Here is a 22,165-nt window from a genome sequence, read left to right on the forward strand (position 1 = left end):
GGAGAATGCATACCAGAGAATTGTGTGCAAACTATATAGCATCTGATCATTGTAGAATTTGATTAATCACAAAATAACCCAATGGTATAACTCATTCACTAGTGGAATAGAAATGCCAATTATGATAGTTCTGTGGGTGACTTCAGTGAACCATTTTTACTCAGTATTAACTGGTTTTTTTTCTCAGTTTTGGGTACCTAAAAGTAACAGAAGGGGAGATAAACAGCCAGAGGATGACTGTAAGTGAAATTCAAGAGCAAGCATACTCAATCTGAGCCGTAGGAAATGATTAAACTAGTTTTCAATGCCACTTAAGCATAAATCTTTAATTTTTGCAATTCTCTGTAAGTAGAAATAGTTTATGTATCTTAAAAAAGATTTAAAATTACTGTTTTCTCATAAACATCAAATATAAGGATGTTTACCTTGACATAAATACATATGCAAGAGCTTTTTGTGTCTGTTCTAGAATTATTATGACTCTCCAAATCTAATTGCTAATGTGCACTGCTTATAAAATTGGATAGGCTTCTACTCCAACCTTAGTCTGTGCCCTGTCTAATCTATTATTTAATAACTAAAATCATATGAGAAGAACAGCCTGAAAAAGTGCATCTCGTGTCACTCTTGTGTATTTGACCAAATGAGTTTCAATATAGTTCTCAGCCTGCTTGCAGAGCTGCTGTGTGTGCATTTGTACAGGGTGGGCTGTGGACTTCAGGAGGGATATTTTTTGAAAAATTGAAAAGATATGTTTTTTCTTGTACATGATTGGAAAAACATGAATGTATTAATTTCAGGCGGAGAATTCAAGATGTTTAACACATTACACAATGTTTTTTTTCTCCAAAATGTCCTTCACTTCGTGTTTAATATTTACTGCACTTTAATTAAACAATATTCTGTCATATCAAGATAAGTACAGACATGTTATGATGGGATCAGCAATAATAATTTCAATAGGTTAAAAACAGTGATTTGAACTTAGAGATTCTAGTCTTTTTAGGCAGTTATTTGGACTTCTCTAGACTAAAAGAGGGAGAACATGGAGACCTGCAGTATTTTTGCTGTAATAGATTTAGCAACTGCACATTTATACAAATACCAGTGCATGATTATACAAATTGAGAAATAACTTGTTATTTTAAAGTTTTTTCTAAAACTCCCTTTATATGGTAGCTTAAACGTGTAAGAATCTCTCTAAAATATATTTAGATGAGCAAAATTTGAAGTATGAAAAGATACAGAAGAAATTCAGAGTACTGTAATTTTCATCTTAGATAAGCACACTTAACAGCATTATCTAAGACATAAAAATGAGAATTATTTGCTATTATGAATATAATATGTCCTTATTTATTTTTTAAAAAAACAAGAAGGCACAAAGATTAATAAAACCCGAGCTCACAACAAGGCTGGTAACATTTGCCCTGTGTGCATCCGTTCATTTCTCCCCTCCCCTCTCTGTCCTCCCAAAGTAAGTAGGTCTTTGCTCTTCTCCTTTTCTGCCTCACATGTACCTTTAAAGTGTGTAATCATTTCAAAAGAGTCTGTGGTCATTCAGCTGTTCTTGAACATTCAGTGCCTTCAAATTTAGATATTAAATGGTACCTTTAAAATATCGATGAATCCTTCCTTCTCTCCCAATAAATATTTCCTGGGTAAGTGAAATATTTGCTTGTATCTGCATATTCCTAACGTTAGCTCGTGTGTGTGTTTTCTGTCACGTAATCATACTGTGTTTCATATATTTGAAGTTTGCTACAAATAAGTGCATATGTGATTTGGGGGAAGGATGTCTAAAATAATGTGTTTCGTAAAGTTGTAGAAATGGGCTAACGTTTTTCAGAACTGAAGATGGCTTCATGGGTCCTTTAGTTTTCTGGTTGTAATTTAAATTAGAAAAGCTCCTTAGAGTCAGCTGAGAGGTCATTGTGAAGGACCCCTGCGCTTTGTGCAGAGGTGCTCCGTTGTGCCGGAGGGGGCGCCCCACATACTTCCCGTAGGGCCCCTCTGCAGATCAGAAAGCGTGTATTTCACAGGTCAGGAGTCTGAAGCCCGTGAAGCAGTCACTGTCACAAACTCAGATTTTCTGTCGTTCACCATTCCACTCCGCCTTCCGTAGGATTTACTGAGGCGTTTCCCAATACGTATTATACAGAGATAAAGGGTTTCTAGGATCACATAAGTTTGAAAACATGGGGCTAAACACTTTTTTTGTTTTTACTGTAGAGTATCTGCCAGCCTTGAACACGTTAATGTGCTTTGTTAGTGTTTTAATAGAGTCTATAAGGTGCACCATTTCCCAGCTTAATTCAGGATGGAGCTGAGCCCAGGAATGTCTCAAGAGTCCACTCTTTTCAAACATCCTTTGACGTTGTTATTCACCCTTTTACTATTAGCCTTCCTCTACTATTCACAAATAACAAGCTGTGTTGTTACACAGGGAAGTTAACTACATTTAGGTATCCATTATTATGCTTATTACTAATCAGTCCTAATTTCTTACGTTTTCCTAAATAACCACGTACATCTCATTCACGCTGTTGAAACCATACGGTAGTGGGCATCCAATTTTAGTTTATACCAGAGCCACCCTGAAGCCATGTTCAAATATCAAATATTGGGCTCATCTGCCTCTAACCGACTCGGTCCGCAGTCTAACAAACTGCAGTGAGTGCTGTGATGCTTTTCCAGGGACTGCACTCTGAGAAACCACTGTGTCAGTTTCGCGGTGACTTCTTACCAAGTTAGAGTGCTTAGTGCTGCGACGTGTAATTATCCATTCACTAGTTGGAGTTTGCCCTATGTTCCTGTTACTAGTGCAGGTAGTCTGTTGTAATGGGCTCTTCTCTTGTTCAAGTCGGGGGGCCCAGGAATAGAGGACAGTGTGAATTTTAAAATGTGTTAAAATTCGCAGCCGAGTCCACAGTAAGAACCTCAGGTGTTGCTTCCATCCTTTCATTTCTGAAGCACTGAAGCCGAGGCGGATGAGTTATGTTGTTAGATAAATTACTGTCTTGTTCTGCGGTTTCTTTTTGTCTGCCGTCTCCTTCTTTTCGCCCTCTTGCCTTCTTTTTCGTGCTGCATACACCTGCCTTCGGTTCTAGAAAACAGTGTTTGATTAGAGAATTTTGCATGTGGGCGTTTTGCCAAATTTTAGTCCTTCAACAAGACTCTCGTTACTTGGCAAATTCAGTTGTCAATGGGAGCACAGTTACATATTTGTGGCTTTCACATTATGTTTTCAAACACTTGCCAAAGACAAATTGTATAACCCAACCCCACACATCTACATATGCTTGCACACATACAGGGATTCCTGCCCAAAGCACAGACCTCACAAGATGCTCTTACCTTTGTGTGGAATGTATCCTCATATTTTCTGTGGTTAATGTCTCATTTAAAAATGTAATTTGCTCATGACCTAGTAAATTGATTTCCTTGTCTAGTAATGGGTGGTACCTGGAGCTCTGGAAGACGCTGCTAACATTAAAATGGCTAGGTTGCTCATATTTGTGTCCAGATAATTTCTAATGTTTCAATTTTCCACAAGAAAAATACGTGTATGTGTTCTCAACTACTTGAGCCTGCTAATGTTTTATCTGCTCCCTTAAATTTTTAATATTTGGTGAAAATTGGACACTGGCATCTTTGCAGATCCGTTGACTTTGTGTTCATGCTGTATTTAGCAGCAGCTCGACGGCATTTTCTGCTCGTCAGGTTTTTTCTATCCTGTGTCCTGTGCCTCTCTGCATGACTTTTATGTAATTAATCGTGGTCAAGTGTTGCGAGATTTTCTGCTTTGTTTTGAGGAGATTGGTTTTGGAATATACAAAATTTTCTCCAGAGTGAAGAAATTGAAAATGCAGATCTGAATTTAGTTTTTAAAAATTTCCGTTAAGGAAACTACATTTCGACTGAATTTTATCAAAAGAAGAATTACGGTAGATGGGAAATTTATCTTTAACACTCTATGGCACTTGCTTGAATCACTTCGTTAGATCTCTTTTCTTTCTTCAGGAAATAATTGGCTAATGTTAGGATTTAATTGTATTTAGAGTTACAAGAAGTCTCTTTTTTCTTAATATAACTTCTTTTTTAAAACAGATATTGGTACACAGTAAGCGAGAAGTTCCGTGACAACCTTTGCATCCTTAGTGATATCATGTGTACTATTAGTTGTCAAACTATCCTTAACTGCTCAGTGTAGATTTAATAACGTAAGTTGTGAAATTTGTTGCAGGTGGACATTTCATTTTGGTTGTATTTAAAGGTATTTACCCTGTTCTTTAAGTGTACACCTTACTACGCGTTGCTGGAAAAGCTCAAGGAGATTTCCAAGTAATTCCAACATTAAAGAAATAAGGAGAGCAGTTTTTCATGTGAATAATATGAGGATGTAACGTGAATGCAGCTACTAGAGTGAAAATTTGTGTATCCACTGCCATCTTGGTTCTCTATTTAAAAGTAGATCTACTCTTTTGAGGAGTATGTGTTTAGCAAATGAAAGCCTGCATGTGACAATGTCTAAGTAAACATAAATTGTAAAATGGTGTATTACCTATCTTTTCCTTATAGACTGAAAAGAATGACAGTGAGCCGGGCAGCCAGCGGATTAAACCTGTTTTCATTGAAGATGCTAATTTTGGAAGACAAATATCCTACCAGCACGCAGCGGTCCACATTCCCACCGACATCTATGAGGGCTGTAAGTAAGAAGATGTGAGCAACTGCTGGGATACTGTGCTCCTGCCTGTCATATATATCCGCTTTGAAACCCAAAATAGGAGCAGATGTGACACTTTTATTTACAAGTGCTTCATATGTCTGTGAGAGGATAGGGTGTAGCTCAGTACAGCATTTGCCTAGCACGTGTGAAGCTCCGAGTTCAATCCCTAGCGTTGAGGGAACAAAAAGCCACGTTAAACTCTAGTTGATGTGAAAGAAATAAATTTGGTATAGTGAACAGTGCATGATTCATGCGTCCTGACGACTTAAGTACTTGTAGGAAGGTCTGCATCAATGGAGATGTCCTTCTAACCTGTGTTTAGAGAATCCTTCTGCCTTCCCCAGCCATGTCAGTGACGCACAAGTGTGTAGGTAGCAGATACGTCCTTTAGAAGTGGACATAATGCAGCAATCCATTGCGCACACACAGCTCACCTTCCGCAAACACACAGCCTGGCACCGGGTGCAGGCTGTCCGCTGCAGAGCCACACTGCATTCTTCCCACCCGTCTCTGTCATGGGCTGCCTTAGATGCGGAGAGAGGTCCGTCTTGCCAGTATCTTGTCAGCTCCAGACAAGCATGTGCCCTGGCAGGAAGGAACAAACCCGGTCCTGAGAACTGGAAAAGCACTGCCCTGACGTCTCAGTGGAGGAGATCTCCCTGGGAGGACAGACACTATTTCAGGGTGCTGGACAGGTGCTGGACCTGCTCTGACCCACTCCCTGTGCCTCCTATGCACTGCACTCTGCCTTCTAACATGGGGGAAAAGGTGGTTCTGTCCGTTTTTAAACTGTGTGTCTTCTGTTTACCATAGCAGGACAGGCTGTAGAGCAAACCTGTAGAGTACACCCAGGATGGCCTGGTTCTGGAGCCAAAGTTCAAATCTCAGTTTTACCACTAACATTTCTCTCACCAAATTTTTTCACTTTCTGGGCAAGCATTTTCTCATCTGTAAAGTGGGCTCAGATTACTAACCTGAAATAGCATCTGAAGATAAAATAAGTTCATGTATTTAAGTTCTCTAAATACTGCCATGTTCAAAGGAAGTGTCTGTGTTGGTTGATATTATAGTGAAAGTTTATTTAGGCGCAAAAAATCGAGTAAATAGACTTTATAAATTAGCTTTTATTTGCAGTGTCATTCAGATTGTTTATTTAAAAAGAACATTTAAGTACATGAATGAGGTTTGGGGATACACTTCAGCGGCACAGCACTTGCCTGGCAAGTGGGAGGTCATAAGTTCAGTTCCCAGTACCAAAAAAATAAAATACATACATACATACATACATACATAAATGATTCTTTTTATGACAAATTTCATCTTTTATGTTATTCTATTCATTTTATTCTCCCTGTCTCTGTTTCTCTCTGTCTCTCCCTGCCACTCTGTCCTTTCTCTCTGTCAGTGCTAGGCATTCAACACACGCCTTACACATGCTAGTCCAGCGCTCTACCATTGAGCAACACCCCATCTGTTTCTGCTTATATTAAAAGCACATGCTATTTTCAGACAATGGATTTGTAAAGATTTTTAAATTGCAATTTTTCTCTATTAGAAACAAACTTGTGTGGTTGGGGATATAGGTCAGCAACACAACGCCTGCCTGGCAAGCGCAAGGTCCTGAGTTCAGTTCCTGGTACCAAGACAAAGCAAACAAACAAAAAACAGAAACAAACATGTGTACATGTAAAACATAATTTACCCTCTTTATAATTAAACTCACACCATTACTTCTGAGTACCTTCTGGGATCACATGAGATTTAGATCAAGATATATAGTTTTTGAAAAATTTTTTAATTTTTGTGTTAGCTTTCATTAATTATTTTGGTGTTTGCAATATTTGTAACTATTATGATAACTCTTTAGAGACCACTAAACTATGTAGTGATATTTCTCAATCTTTAAAAATAAGTTTGCATTCTAACATACATAGTTCCAAATTTTCTGTCACCTATTTTTTGTTCAGTTGATCAACAAATAATATTCCCTATTATTACCTGTTTGTGGCATTCACAGTGGAATAAACTGACTGGATAGAACTTGAAACAAAATCTGTTTTCATCAATACTCTGCAGATTGGTTTACATATGTATAGGTGCACGGAAGACCAGCATGGAAAGTAAATTTAAAGCAAAAATCACTATTATGGAGACAAAGATGGTGTGAGCCTGCCTGCTCACGTCTTTGTTCCTTGGAGGGAGGCAGTAATGGTGATCAAGATACATTCTTTGTGCAGATTCATAGATTATTGTTTATTTAATTGTCTTCAGGAGGTGTAAGGTACTTCTGGGAGAATCCTTATCTTATTGTGTTTCTCTCTTACTCTTAGTTCAAACCACATTCATCATTAAGGTCTTAATGTATTTTATACTGCAACAGACATAAAATTCAACACATAAAGGAAATTCAAATATGTTTTAAAAATACATTAAATTTTTTTATATAGGATACACATTTTTTTTCAGTATCCTATGTGAGTTTTGAGTGTGTATAAATATTTTTCTTTCCAGTTTAGAAAAAGTGATTTGTGAGCATTTGTAGAGAATAACTTAAATTGTTGTAAAGAATAAAAACTGTTACTTTGAAAACCAATAAAGACATTTAAACATATGCTTTTAGATGCTATATTTGAAATATGTATACTTTAAAATAACAAAAAGAAGCTCTACTTTTGGATTATGTAGCTTCAGTTTTTTCTTAATATTAGCATCTTTCTCTGCTGAATATTCATGAGTGAGATTCTCACCTTGTGTGGCCTGTGCTCCTTTAAAATTCATACCCCACGTTATGGGCTGCAGGCGTAAATGGCAGAAGTAAAATCAGAAATGTCAACAAGATCTGGAGAATTTTATAATTACTGGTGTTCTTCAGGCAGTGCATTGGGACAGATCAGATTTAGAAGATTGTTCTAGGTTTCTGACTTTAATGAATGTGAAACTGTAATTTAATTGAAGGCTTAGCTGAAGAAATCAGCTCATGCTTGCTCTTGAGGACAGATGTGTAGCTGCACCCTCAGAAGAAATCTTGCGTTCAGATTTCCCAAAGGTGATTACTTTTGAAATCTTTTGAACTGAACTGTGATTATTTTTGCTCAGTGAGCTATTTAAAGCTTCAGAATAACCTATTTAATTGGAACACCATCTGAAAGTTCCTATTTTGGGGAATTTCATTAATGTTACTTTTAATTTTGAGAACACCTGAACCATGCTTAAATTAAAAGTCTCATTTATCTGTTTGCAAATGTAGAAAATAATCCTACAATTCAATGAAAACAAGGACTGAATATTCTCATGTAGTTTGCTTTTATTCACAGAATTTTATTAATTGTTGCAAATTTTCAGATGTAATTTTAGAGAGTGTTTTCATACAATATTCTGCAGTCATTTTCAATAGAAATTTTATAATACTGTATTGATAGTTCCAGAAAAATATTCCTTAATAGAAAAAACTAAAGAAATGAGTCCAGGCTTTCAGATATCAGATAATTTTGTCCTTCCACTTACCCTTACTATGATGTAAGCAAGGACACATAATTCTCATTTTAGAAATAATAAATAAAACTAAACGTATTTTGATCTCAAACATATATTCATTTTCATAAGATGGGAGAATTTCAGGAATTATATTTTTGAAGTATCATTTGCTTTACTAAAACCACTTGCTTTTTGTAAACTTAATAGTCACTGATACTTCCATTGTAATTTATCTTAATGCACATTAGTCTTGAACAATGTAGCTACCACCTTTTAAGGTTGTTAGGGTTTAAATTAGGAAAAAGCAGCTTGCCCAATCTTTGCTGACAAATGTGTACATAGTCCTTCATATTATTTTAGAAAAATATCCATTTATTTTGAGTAATTTCTATAAAACTTTCAGAGAAATACTTCCAATTTTTTTAAAATTGTACTATAACACAGAAGAAATATGAGAAGTCGGTACATTTATATCACTTCCTGTACAAAAATCAAAACTTGTAGCACAAAAAAAGAAAAAAAGAAGGATAAGCATAAGCCAGTCTCATTATAAATAATGGAAAAATCCAAGTGAAAACATTTGGAAACCAAGTGGTGTATTGATATAACACTGCATGATGTCAAAATAACTGAACTAACATTTGAGTATTTTATTTTAATTTTAATTTTTTTATTTTAAAAATAAAAGGAGGACAACATTAACAGACATACAACATTTTACAACATCACAAGAACAGTACAGACAATACAGAGTTACAAACAAAGTGGTAGGGAATTAACAATGGTTGTTGTATTACATATTGATATCTTCAAAGTGGCTTCTCATGAAGACAGATATAGACATGCAATACTGGTCAACCAAAGACTCATTGACAATTTCTTTCAGCATAGAAATAGAAGACAGAGGAACAACCATGTTAACTATCCTGTATATACATACAGGATACGTATAGGAGGAAAATTTCTCCTTCTTTCCCTTCTCCTTTCCCACATCCCAGTTGCCCTTTACTCTTGAGTGGTTTCCTATCATTTCACAGTGTCTATCATACCATTTGAGTATTTTAGATCACTAATAATATTATTAAATTCTACCTACTAAGTCAGATTGAGCATTGGATAGTATTACTCCTATTTTCCAACTAAAATCTGTTCAAAATACCACTACCTATAACAAAAATTGTCAGTGTATTAGGATGTTACTTTCATAATTTTAAAAGAAATCCATTGCTAATATCATTCGTATTAGCGTTAACCTCTTTTAAATAAAAAATAATGCAAGGATGTCAACCACTGTCTACACCATTATGGTACAATGTAATAAGCAAGCAATGGAGATAAGTCATAGATATTAGTGTGCAAGAATTGAACCTACCTAAAAGTTCTAAAGAAAGACATTAAAACACTTTGCATAATTAAGATAGTTTAGCAGGACTACTACATATAAGAATGATATTAAGAAATTGATCTATTCCCTGCATATTTTCAGTGGTCAGTTTGAAAATATGGAATAGAGGAATAGAACTCTTTCACAGCAGACACAGGAATGATCAAAAGCCTATATATGGAATCTGTATAATGCACATTGAGATTTTTTTGAGTACTTTTGAAAAATAATGTACATTTGTGTTCATTTAAATTACTGACTTCTTTATTATAAATTCATCTATTTCTCAAATATGTAGTTAAAATGTTAAATCAGTTAGACTCTTTAAAGATGATTTGTGTTTTTTGAAGTTTATTTATACCTGGTAATTCTAATTATAGTAATACAAGCAAAAATTGAGCTGCAGAATTCCACACATTGTGTGCAATCCTGTGATCAAAATGAAGGGTGCATTACCCTCTCCAGGGTTCAGCTGTGAGAGATCCATGGAGCAGAACCCCAAGCCTCAGAAAGTGGCTGCCGGTGCTGGCTCTATTATGGGATTACAGGTTCAGCTCCTCACCGGGGTGTGGCCGGGAGTGCTGATCACCAGCGAAAGTGACCTGTCCAACAGAAAATGCTTCCAGCTTTAAATTCCCAAATGGCGAAATAAGATACATATAGAAAGAACACCTTTTCACTGCAATTCAAGGGAATAGTATATTACATCTATACCAAATTTAAGTTTTATGACAATTAAAAAATTCCAAGACAATAAACTTTAACTGGATTCACTATTAACACTGGTCTAGATTGTTCAAGCTGGTGACTCGTTTTTACTAAAATCGCTTGTTCATCTCCTGTGACCTGATTGACGTGAGCCATCTCTGTGTATCCCAGAGGCGTCCCCGGGAAGGGGCATTTCCTCTGCAGTTGGAGCTCGGATGGACAGGCCTGGAAAAAGCTCACCTCTGCAACTCATCAGCAAGTGCCAGCACTAATTTTCTAGGCTGGTATTTATTAGAAATTAGATCAAATTCCATCATAGGAAATGTTTTTGGTGATACAGCTTTTTTTTTTTTTTTGGACACCGGAAATAATACAGACTTCTTAAGTGTTATGTGTACTGATTTTTTTCATTTAATCAGAAGATGCAGAAAACAGCAAATTTCAGCTATGGAGAGTGCATCATTCCTTTCTTTAATTTTATGTTACATGGCTAAAAATGTTACATATCTTTAAAGAACTGTCAGTAAAACCTTATGTAGGTTCGAATACTAACAAAAGAGATTTTCTATCTTTTCATTAAAATGCTGCTTAAATGAAAAAGCCTTGATCCTGAATCGTGCAACCTGAAATCTGATTAAATGTGGGAAAGGGCACCCATACCAATGACAATGGATCCTGTAACAAGGTGATCATCTATTGTAATAAAGAGATTAACTTAACTAATTAGTGTTGCTGCTCATTAGGAAGAGGGAGGGAAATAGTGAGAACATCATAAAAGACTCAGAGGTTCAAAGCATAGATTTTAGGCTAGGGCGATTTGATCATAGTTAATAAGTCTGGTCCAAAGAGAAGCAATTCTTCTTCTGAGATAAATTTGGCACTTTTTTTTTCTCCATTGCTGCTTCTGTAACACATGCATGCTCAGAGATAGCACTATTGTATTCTTTTTCTAATAGGAAAATGTTGACCATATACATTCCCAAGTGACATAAAGTATGCTACTGATCACAGACACTGGTATTTTAATCCATTTAGGGTTATAGAATAGTAGACCACTTAGTAATAAGAGTATTATCAGTGTTGCAAATTAATTTGGACTGCATTATGTTTCTCTCCAAAAAGGTATTTGTTGAATTTCTAACCCCTGATGTAAATGTATTTGGAGACAGAGACATTTAGAAGTGATTTTGTTTGAACGATGTCAGGAGGGTGGAGTCCTTATCTGATGGGGACAGTGGCCTTACACATAGGAGGAGCGTGCACATGCAGATGGGGTGCACGCTGAGGCAAAGTCACCATCAATAAATCAAGAGGGGAGCTCTCACCAGAAACTTTGCCATCAGTGCTTTATCTTGTAGTTTCATCCCCAGAACTGTGAGAAATGAATTTCTGGTGGGATTCAAATTTATTTGTACAGAAAAATTGCTATAGTCTTAGAAGAGCAGATACAAACAAGCTGTAAAAATGTTAAGCTGGTGTTTCAGACTTCAAAGTGCATTATATCGTTTAGAAATATTTGGCTGTGAAATTCATATTTGCGAGACCCCCTTCTCACTCATTTACACTTCTTGTTTTTGTGTGTATGTGGTGTTGGGGACCAAAGCCAGGTCCCAGCTGGCATCAGGCGAGCACTTTACCATTGAGCTACACGCCCATCCTTTCTTCTCCTGTGTTTTAATTCAGAATCTGAACTTTAAGCTCAGTGAGTTGGGTTGAACCTAAATACCAAAAAACAAGTTAAGCACCCAAAACACAAAAACAGAAACAGAAGGAGCAAAGAGGGTTCAGTGAATGAAGAGTTCTTAGAAAAGCGTAAGAGTGTGCGTCAACATACACAGCCCAGCTCGCTAGGGCAGCTGTATTTCCCACCCGGGAGGGATAGCAACATCCCTGGGGTGCTCCTGATCCCACTGCTGTCCGTGCACAGGTCAGTCCATGTTACAGATTCTCCCAAAACACCAGTTAGAACTGATGCTTCTCAGCAGCCTTTCTTCAGAGGAGGCTCAATACTGTATCATGTGTTTACTAAATTTCCTTAATTGGCATTTGTTTTTCATAGTTTGCTTGGTACAATGTTCTAAAAAATATTCTGTGAATTATTTTGAACAGGAATAGTCAGGGAATTGTAACATGCCTAGTTGTGCTGTATTTTTATTCCTGTTCAGTGAGGTATATGAAGAAAAATTCGCTTCCTTTGTTCCTAAAAATAAATTAAAAGGGAATGCAGAGGGGAGGAAGGGAAAAGGGTGTGTACACAATTCGGCGCTTCTGTAATTTGAGCTCTGGAAATCAGAAGCTTTCTTCGCTAGCTCTTATGATGGGGATAGCAAGTGACAGACCCTTCAAAGGTGGAAGAAGAGAGATCAGGAAATCTTGAATTAGAATCGCTTCCAAAGCAGACTGACAGTGCTGTTCACAGCTCGGTACAAGGGGACTGACAACTGGAGAGAAGACAGAGATCTGGAATTGGAAAGGAAAATTTTTTTTAATCATCTGGCATTTTGCTTCACGGATAAAATCTTCCTGGGAGTTCTCTCTAGAGATGAGAAGACATCTTTAAGTATTTCTGAAGTTCGGTGAAAAGAAGATTTAAATTGAGTAAAGATTTCATGATTATTTTGCCTTAAGATGAAAAGATCCAATATTTAAAGTAGGAGGCTTTAAATTTCGTAAGTAATCACATGGCATTTAGTCCATCTTGTCATTAGATTAAGCCCAGTTATGGACAACTTTTAATTTAAAGTTGAGCTACACGCCCATCCTTTAATACATGAGCTTTAACAAACTATGTGAGTTGTGGCGCGTCATAATTTAGTAGCAGAAGCTTTGCAAATCCTGTCTCAGTCCTACATACAAATTTTCTTCGCACACACCCCCTGTAAATGGGAGCAAGTGGAAGCCCTGAGTTGGGGCACGAGGGCCGCGGCTCTGGCCACTCCTGAAGAAAGCTCCCGTCACTCTGCTACAGTTCCCTGAACACCAGATGTTGTTTCCTCTCTGGTATTCACCACTGGCCACATGGAAATACCTTGCCAGACCAGCCCTTTGCAAAAGAAAGCAGAAGTCCCGAGCAGGGTCACACAGGTGATGGCTGGCACAAGGACTTCCACCAGAAACAAAGCAATTTTGCGTAAGTCTGGTATTCTTTATCCTTAAAATGGCTGCTCTACCTCGTCTTCAGTTTATGGATCCCAGGGCTTCTTTGACTTAGTGAAGAACATTCTCATTTCAGGATAATTTAATTCACAGCTCCTTCAGTTTTAAGCTGTCCTCCAGAGCTCAGAACAACGTGCGCACGCACACACACCACAAGAAAAATTGATTTCAATGATTTTTCATTCTATATACAATGTTTTCCTGGTTTACGAAGAAGAGTTAACGGATAAAATTGATTTCCCCTTTTTATTTGCTAGTCATGGTAAGCAGTCCTTGTACTGAAACTAAAGCGTAAATTTTTAAATATGAAATTACTTCTTCCTGGTTTTTTAAGCAGAAAACTTAAACATCCAAACATTTTTATTATCCTTAATTAGAAAAGTGATAGTTGTTTAAAAATTAAAATAATTTCAGAAAGGCAAAGTATTTGTTAATTGATTTAAAATACAATTCCAAATAATGACTTCCAAAAAAGTTTCAAGAAATAGGAGCTCCCTTTAAGGTTCTGATGGAATAACTGAATGAACAGCATTTATAGTTTTCAAAAACAGTGTATTGTATATAATCAACTTAGGGCAGGATTTCATTTATATGTTTCAGTTTTCATTAATCCAATTTTTAAATTTATTCCAGTTTGTACTTCGTATCCACCAGAGCTCATTTTCTAAATCTCCACTGTCATCTCTTCTTATAGGGTCCAAATGTACTGTTTACTGTCAAGTTCTCACTACTCTCAAAAGACTGTTGTGAGTTGTTTTTTTTTTTTTTTTTTTTGGTTTTTCTCCGGTACCGGGAACCGAACTCACGACCTTGCACTTGCCAGGCAGGCGCTTTTGCCACTGAGCTAAGTCCCCAGCCCCCTGTAAGTTGTTTTTGAATTTCATGAAAAACTTCCCGAAGCCAAAATCTGAGAAACAGTGTGAATGGTGCAGTGCCCTGTGAGCCTTTGACAGCCCAGAACATTTCCTACAATCAAACATTAAGGGGCAGAAAATAAACATTTTATTGTAGAAAGAAAATGAGAGTTGTCCTGTGAATATTTAGCCAAATAGCCCATTAGCAAAGATGCTCTGCCCAAACTGCCATTTATAAGAACACTGTGAGAGCAGCCACCTCAGAGAACCACAATGAAGATTAGAAGAAACTGTGCACAAAGTGGCTGCATACTCTCAGATGACTGTGAACACAAAACTCAGCGCAGGTTTCATTTTCATAAGCAAACACACCTCTGAATTACTTTGGACTTAGCCCAAGGGCAGTGCTGTCTCCTGCATGTTCTTAACATAGAACTCAGGACAAATATATTCACTTCTTTATTCACTCACTAAAATATCAGCCTTTTAGTGAATGACAACAACGAATGGAATTACAGCACAGAATTTATTTAATTAAAAGAATTGAGTTACAACCACACATGCACTTGAATCCTTAGGAATATGCCGTGACTGAGCCTAGAGGTGCAAGGGTGCTAAGCACAGTTCTGTCGCCACTGAGTTGAGCATGCTGTCCGTCTCGTATCCCAAGTCTTCTTTGTAGTGGTGTTGGGGCTCAAACCCATAGCCTTGCTCTTGCCGCACATGTGCAGTACTTCAGAGATTTTTCACGCCATAGTATGTTTTCATTAGGCCTGGCTATTACAGTATCATACACAGCCTGTGAATATGAAATTGAATCGTTGATTTTGAACTAGATTTTGATATTTTAATGAACAGACCATGCCTCTGAAATTTGAGTACAAAATTACTGTCTTAACTTGGAGGACTTTTAAATTATTAAAATGTAGTCTGCCTTTACAGAATATTTCTGTTTCAGAATTCATAGTTTCAAGTATTTGACAAATTTAATTAAATGTACTAAGAATTCAATAATATAAAAACTGATTAGCTAGCACTCATGTACTGTGTATTCCATTAGTACAGTAAGTTATATTAGGAACTATGGATGAAAGAAGGTATTGGGGCTGCTTGTCACCCGGTGGGAAGTCGTGCTGTTGACAGTCATCTCTCCTCAGCCTTTGAAGAGGTCTGGATGGCCAGCCTCTTTCCTGCCTTTATGGAAGGAGGCATGGTGCCCCCTCCCTAGGCCCGGGCTCCGAGGATCACTCCAGCAATGCATCTGACTCGGCTTTTGTTAGGCTGGTACTTCTATATTCTTCCACCTAAATCATTGTTAATGACATAGTCATGGATTGTCTAGCTGAAATTATAGAATGAAGTTAAATATATATATTAAAAATAATCATTCCTCAGATACACCCTTGAGCAGTGCGTTGTGCTGTAGCAGCCTTAGCAGAGCATCTTTCCTGCATCTCAAGTCCCCCCCTCAGACGCACAGGACGCGGCCCTCCTGCCCTTGTCCCGCGGCAGGGTGTTGCTGTGCCTGCCGTGGCACGAGAGCCGCGGTGGGAGGTTCTCTGGAGCTTCTTCCGGCCTCGTGACCACATGGGCGGGGAGACGGAGGGAGCCCCATGCTCGAGCTCCCAGGATTGAGTGAGCACACATGCACCTTGCTGGACACCAACAGTGTCCAAACTGACTTTGGTATTTTAATTCTCTTAAGTCCTCTTCAGATACATACACATTTCGACACATAGCTCTGACGCGTCTCCCTAACTAATCTAGAATTACCACTGTTCCTTTGCCGGTCTTTCTGTCACTTCTCTACTGAGGAAATTATTAAGCAGTTGTTTCCAGCATGGCTGTTGCTTCTTAGGGTTTGTCCCAAAGGGTTTAAAAATCAACATTTCTTCTACAAATTTGGCTCCAAGCTAAATTTTAAGACAACTTTTCAAGGTTGAAAGTCCTTATGCAACAAATTTAGCTGGATCTACACAATAAATTTAAATTCACTTCTCTTATTGTCAAATTTCCCTTCATTCTCTCTTTCTCTTTATTCTAGATTTTAAAACAATGAAAGCTTAGGGAAAACAGAACTTTACAGCTTACTAGTTAGCAAGTTGGATGATAGATCATTCAACTTTAACAGTTGTACCTTTACATTTTAGTTGATTTCCAAGGCAATAGAGTAAAATATTACATAATCATATAACTCATATGTTGAAATAAAATTATCTTTAATTTGTTAGTTGTCTTATAAAATTCTAAATAACTGAGCTATGACCCACAGTATGTGGTGTCTATGACTTTTCCCATGGATGCAATCATATTGCTGTTAATTTTTGACAAAATGTAACACAATTAACATGTGCTCAGCAATCACTTGGCTGAGACCAAATTCAAATTAAGAGGTTTGAATTTAACTTGGGTCAATAGGCTATAGAAAAAATATATTTAAATTTTCAACACAGAGAGACATTTTTGCATTAGAGGAAGCCATATATCATTATCGTGTCATCAAGATTGCCATAGCATCACCGTATTATCCTGAATAGCTGCACATCATTACTTGCCTCAGCAAGACTGGCCACATCGTATATGGATCTTGGTTGTATAGTACTGGACAGGTTAATACCTGAAAACTCTGTTCTGATATGTACTTGGTTTAAAAAGTTAAATTCTATTGGTAAAATACCTTTGAAAAATGTATATATTTTCTGCAGAGTTTCACTTTCCTAATGTATAGTTCCAATTTAATCTATGTTTTTAATCTTATATATATAAGAACCCCCCAGTATCAGATTCTGTGAAGGAACATTACGTTCACACATTTAGTGTGTCTGTGTGTATATTTGTGTTTGGTATTAATGAGTTCTAGATTTCAGTGTAAAATATTGGAGAAAATTTTAATTCTATCTTCTTTTCAAAGCACTTACACATAAAATCATGGTTTTACTGTTATTTATACATTTGAAAAATCATAATTTCAAACTCTGCCTAGAAAATAACATTTAAAGCATTTACCAGAAACATAAAAAAGTCAAAAATTAGGAAAATCAATCTTGGTCCAAAAATTTTAAAAGATTATCTCAAAAATATACTATGATTGAAAGTTGTGAAATTATTTATCTTCCATTCCCAATCTGCTACCTGATCCTCACTTTACTGTTTTATAGACAGGCGTATATGTTGCAGATGGGTATAGTATTTGTGTGTAGAACTATTTTCGGCTAGCCATGCATTCATACCAGTTTGAGACAAAAAGTATTTTATTCAGGGAACAAGTGCACTTTGATGATCTATATTTTGATGTCGATAATATTTATTTTCATTTACTTTAAATTGGAGAAAAAAATTGTTTTGAAGTGGCCAGAAAAGGACGATTGAGGGAATTTTCATTTGAATGAACAAGTCTTTATGCCACCAGAATACTCATAATACCTAAGAAACAGTTGTTATTTTCATAAAAGTTATACATTCTAGGAAATAAGGTTTGATATTTGCATTTGGTATAAAATAGGAAATTTTCCATTAAGTGACTAACAAGATGTGCTTCAAATGGCAGAAAATACCTCTGGGTGTGCCTACAGGATACAAGAAATCTAGTCAGGAGAAGTGACAGAATGACAGTAAGTGCTGCCTCATTGCACACACAGTTTTGTAAAGAATCCATTTTTTTCAGTCCTTAAATACACAAAAAGTTGTTTTGCCAGTGTACAAAAGGCCGCAGTAACTAAATGCCTCCAGTTAGGTAAGTGTTTGGCATTGTGCCTGGAATTCCCCACGTCGGTTTAAGAAGAGCATTAAACAGACGCTGTGACCTGTTGCCATAGTGATTTACACACGCCTCTACCTTTCTGTCCAGGAAGGTGTCTGTACCATGCTTAACGGTGTGCAAATTTAACAGTTACAAAGTAAAATGTTAAAAATGATAAATTTCTCAGGCTTTTGATTTTCATTTTCATCAAAAACTGTGGGAGTTTTAAACAGGGGCCAAATAATGGAAAACTGGTCCTTTGGTAGAATGAATATGCAGAATATCAGCTGAAGTGAAGGAAGGCGTGTAAAGGCTTAGCTTCGGATTTCCTTGGAATGGCCAGAGAAACTGACAAGCGATGGGGAAGAGCCTGGTTTCTGTCAGTTTGAACTCCATCAGTTTGACTCAGAACACAAACTGACAGGACAGTAAGATCTTCTCAGAACACACGTGAGCTGAATGTGAAGGCAAAGACGTTTTGGAAAGACTCTTCCTGTTCACTTCAAATGCCGTTACCATTTACATCGGAGAATGGTCACTACGGCCTTTAAAACTGAGTATCACTTCACGTGTCCCAGCTCTTCTGTTTTATGAAATACTTTGCAATGTTAAAGTGAAGCTTCTTTTCTAGAGATCAAACCCCGATCTCCTACGCAGTTCGGTGTAGGTCTCGTCTCTGTGTTGAGTGAAGGGCGGTGCTGGGTGCTTGTGTGCTCACAGCTTCTGAAGCAGTCTGCGGTCAGTTAAGAAGTCAGTGCAGGCAGACTGCAGAGGAGAGCCCTGCGGGGTGGTGGAGGGAGGCAGCTCTGCAGGGCGACATGTCTTTATAAAGCACACATGGCTCCTGCGGTAGCACTTTTTGGCCTGATACGGCGAGGTCATCCTCAGGCCTCAGTATCCAGAGAGCCCTCAGAGTGCACCGCATACTGGGTCACCCCAGTGTTCCAAGGGACGCAGGAGGGAGCTGGCTCATTCTGCAAGTGCGCAGCAGCATTAGTCAAAGTGCAGGGTCTGTCTCCCTGGGTACTTGATTTAAGTCAATAACTACTGTGGAAAAGGCAAAATTCAAACACATTAAAACATAATAGAGTTTTATTGGCTTTACTATCTTGTATTATTTCTTCGTGACAGCTGAGTTATGTAGAGACACATTTATAGTCAGTACATTTATCTTATGTATGAAAATCAGGTGAAAGGCATATTTCACTGTTCATTCAATGAAGACAATAAATATTGAAGTGTGCCCCTCACTGTCACCGTGAGGAGGGATATTCTTTGTTTCTGATAGTTGGATCTTCACTGCTTCCTGGAGCAACTTCTCTCCCAGGAGTGAAGTTCCTTTAGTGTCTGAAGGTCTGACGTCCTTCCTGGGGTGGTTTCCTGATGACTCCATTCAGACTGCCTGTTTCTGCTGTCTCTGAGAAACGCCTCCCAAATCTAATGTCTGCGCAGACTTCAGAGCTACGTTTCAGTCTGACTGCAGCTGCCTTTTCAGTAACTGTTGGTGAACACCTCCGTCACCTCCTCAGATGACTGACGTGACTTGATTGTTCTCCGAATGTACCACTCCTCCGTTGCTCTAATCTTTGTTCATAGTCCTGTTCCAGCACCCACCACGTCTCTTCTTTTCTCGCCTACGTGACCATGGACTGTCCATTTCCTACCTATCGTGACCTTGGACCGTCCATGTTCGCTTCGTCATGCTTTTAGTCCGCTTGCACTCACCACACCCCCCAGTGCTTTCTTCTTTTGGGAAGCACCGCCCCTCGCCCTGTGAGTGCCGTCTCTCTTCCTCTCTCTTCCTCATTCTCTGCATTTCAGTCCGCGTGAGACAAGCTGTCTCCACACTGCCTTCCAAATGGAGTCTCAAGAGTAGCACGATTCTTTCACTTCTCTGACTCTGCAGTGCTCGCGGGGAAATTATTTTGTGTTTGGTTCTTCTGCATTATGCCAGCGAGTCCCTAGTGTGATTCCTGCCATTGTCACCTAGTCTCTCCTGCTCTGCCGTTTTAAGGAATTCTACAGTGAGGCTGCCTCGCTCCTCTTTCGGCCTGAGTGCCCCGCACAGGGTATTCATGGGCTCAGCCTTCCAGATCTCTTCCACTCGATTTATAACTGTTTCTTCTTTCCAAGGAAGTCTTGCTCCCCCCCTGCTGCTCAAAGCATTTGGTTTGCTCCTGATGTGAGGTGGTGTTGATAGGGTCTGTAATACAAGGCAGAATGATTTAAATGCATTGACTTTTCCTGGTTCTTCTCTGAAACACAGAATAGCTTGAGAACAGTAGTCACAATTTATTGGAAATTGAATTCCAAGAGTCTAGCCAAGTTTTATTTAAAACTAAATTGATATGATGCAATATTGTGCTTAGTTATACTGTGAAGTGCTTTAACGTATTTGTAATTGTTTCTATGTGTTAGACACATTCAAACTCTCCTCCTCCAGTTACCGTGAAATGTGTGAGTGATAACTGCAGGCTATAGCTTCCTTTTTGTGCTGCACAATATTGGATGAATGAATTCAAAATATAGAATATTATTCATCCCTCCAAAGATGAAATCTTTCTATTTGTGGCACCACGGTTGGAACTGGAGGACATTGTATCAAGTAAAATAAGTCAGCCCAGGTTGATAAACACTGTATGTTTTGGAAGCTAAAAACTGGACCGCTTAGAACTAGAGTTCAGAATAGAGGCCACTGGTGCATAATGGGCTCCTTTTAAAAATGATCTTATACAGTGTTGGAATTAGAACTTCTTTCAGGATACGTCTATTGCTGTAAAGGCACCCAAACCCTTTTTCCTCTGTCACAAAGCCGTCGGTGCAATGTGCATCTACTTGGATATTTTGGTGTTGCTAGAAAGCTGTGTGAGATTCTGTCTTTGAAATATCACATTATCACAATGCTGTCTGGCTGAGACTTCAGCCTTTTCTATGTGTCAGTACCATCTCTATCATTTTATAAAATTCTCTCTGTTCAGCTTCCCATGGTTAGTTTTTGCCTTTGAAATCTCAGTTTAAAATGCATCTTTTCAAGGAGAGCATTCCTGACTGTCCATAGTAGCCACCTAGTCCATCTCTGAAGCATGGCCGGTTGTACTCTGCAGCATCGTGCCCTTGTCTAGTTCGTTCATTTGTGTTTCTCCTCCACTAGAGAGGAAGGGGCCTGTGCATCATCCCTGCTCCTGCAGCTCTGGGGAGGACGTCTGCACACCATGGCATCCCACAGTCACAGCATTCGTGTGTGTGTTCTACACGAGCTTTGTCTTCAGCTGCAGAATGAGTGGTTGCCATGCGTATCAAGACCTAAAATATTGGGTATCTGGTCTGTTAAGGAAACGTTTGCTTACTCCTGCTCAAGAGCTTAGCATAGTACTTGACACATAACAGATGCTTGTGAATATGTATGGGATGAAATTGTTTGTTGTGTAGAAACCAGGTGATTAGGAAAGGAAGCACCAAACTGAAAAGTACTTCAATGAAAGTTTCTTAGACACAGGGATTTAAAACACTTCTCCCACAACTGGGCCACAGTATCTACACGAAACTCTTCAAAATATTTCCATTGGAAGGGATTGACCTACCACAGAACCTGAAGTGAAACGAATAATTGGACAATGTGACAAAACTGGAGTTCAGGTCACATGCACTGCATTAATAACTCTGTTGAGAGAATGTGAACACGAGCCGTGTGTTCCTGCTCGGAGATGACATAGCCACAGTGGAAGATGATTAAACACAGGAGCATTTTCTACCTTTCACTGGAAATTGGCTCTGCAATATGACCCAACCCATGAGAGCCACATTCATAGATGAATTCACGTAGGCTTTCGGTCATGACCATGTATGCATCTCCTTCCTAAACTTGTTCATCTCTGTTGTTCTGTGAATACCTCTTATCTACTAAGTGTGCGATTGTATGTTAATTTCCATAATCCTAGATACTACAGTGTTTTCTCCATTGTATGCTTGAAAAACTAGAAGCATTTCCAATTTGTAGTTCACCAGATATTGTGAAACTGCACTCAACCCAGGTTTCTGTCATTCCATTGCCTCTACTTCCCTCAGCAATGAGGAGCAGCAACCTGGTGTCCTCACCGGAGTGAGGACAGGGGAAAATC

General features: G+C 38.2%; 1 protein-coding gene across 4 annotated transcripts in view; it reads left to right on the forward strand.

The window, feature by feature from the left end:
- Window positions 1–22,165, forward strand: part of Cacna2d1 (calcium channel, voltage-dependent, alpha 2/delta subunit 1) — a 419,185-nt gene that overhangs the window by 273,104 nt on the left and 123,916 nt on the right. For all 4 annotated transcript variants that reach the window (XM_013510508.1, XM_013510509.1, XM_005377191.2 and 1 more), the window contains exon 6: window positions 4,582–4,711. In XM_013510508.1, coding sequence (XP_013365962.1) covers window positions 4,582–4,711 — 130 coding nt within the window. The remainder of the gene's footprint in view (window positions 1–4,581; window positions 4,712–22,165) is intronic.

The sequence above is a fragment of the Chinchilla lanigera genome, unplaced genomic scaffold, assembly GCF_000276665.1.
Source record: "Chinchilla lanigera isolate Chin_1 unplaced genomic scaffold, ChiLan1.0 scaffold00009, whole genome shotgun sequence".
Taxonomy (NCBI): Eukaryota; Metazoa; Chordata; class Mammalia; order Rodentia; family Chinchillidae; genus Chinchilla; species Chinchilla lanigera.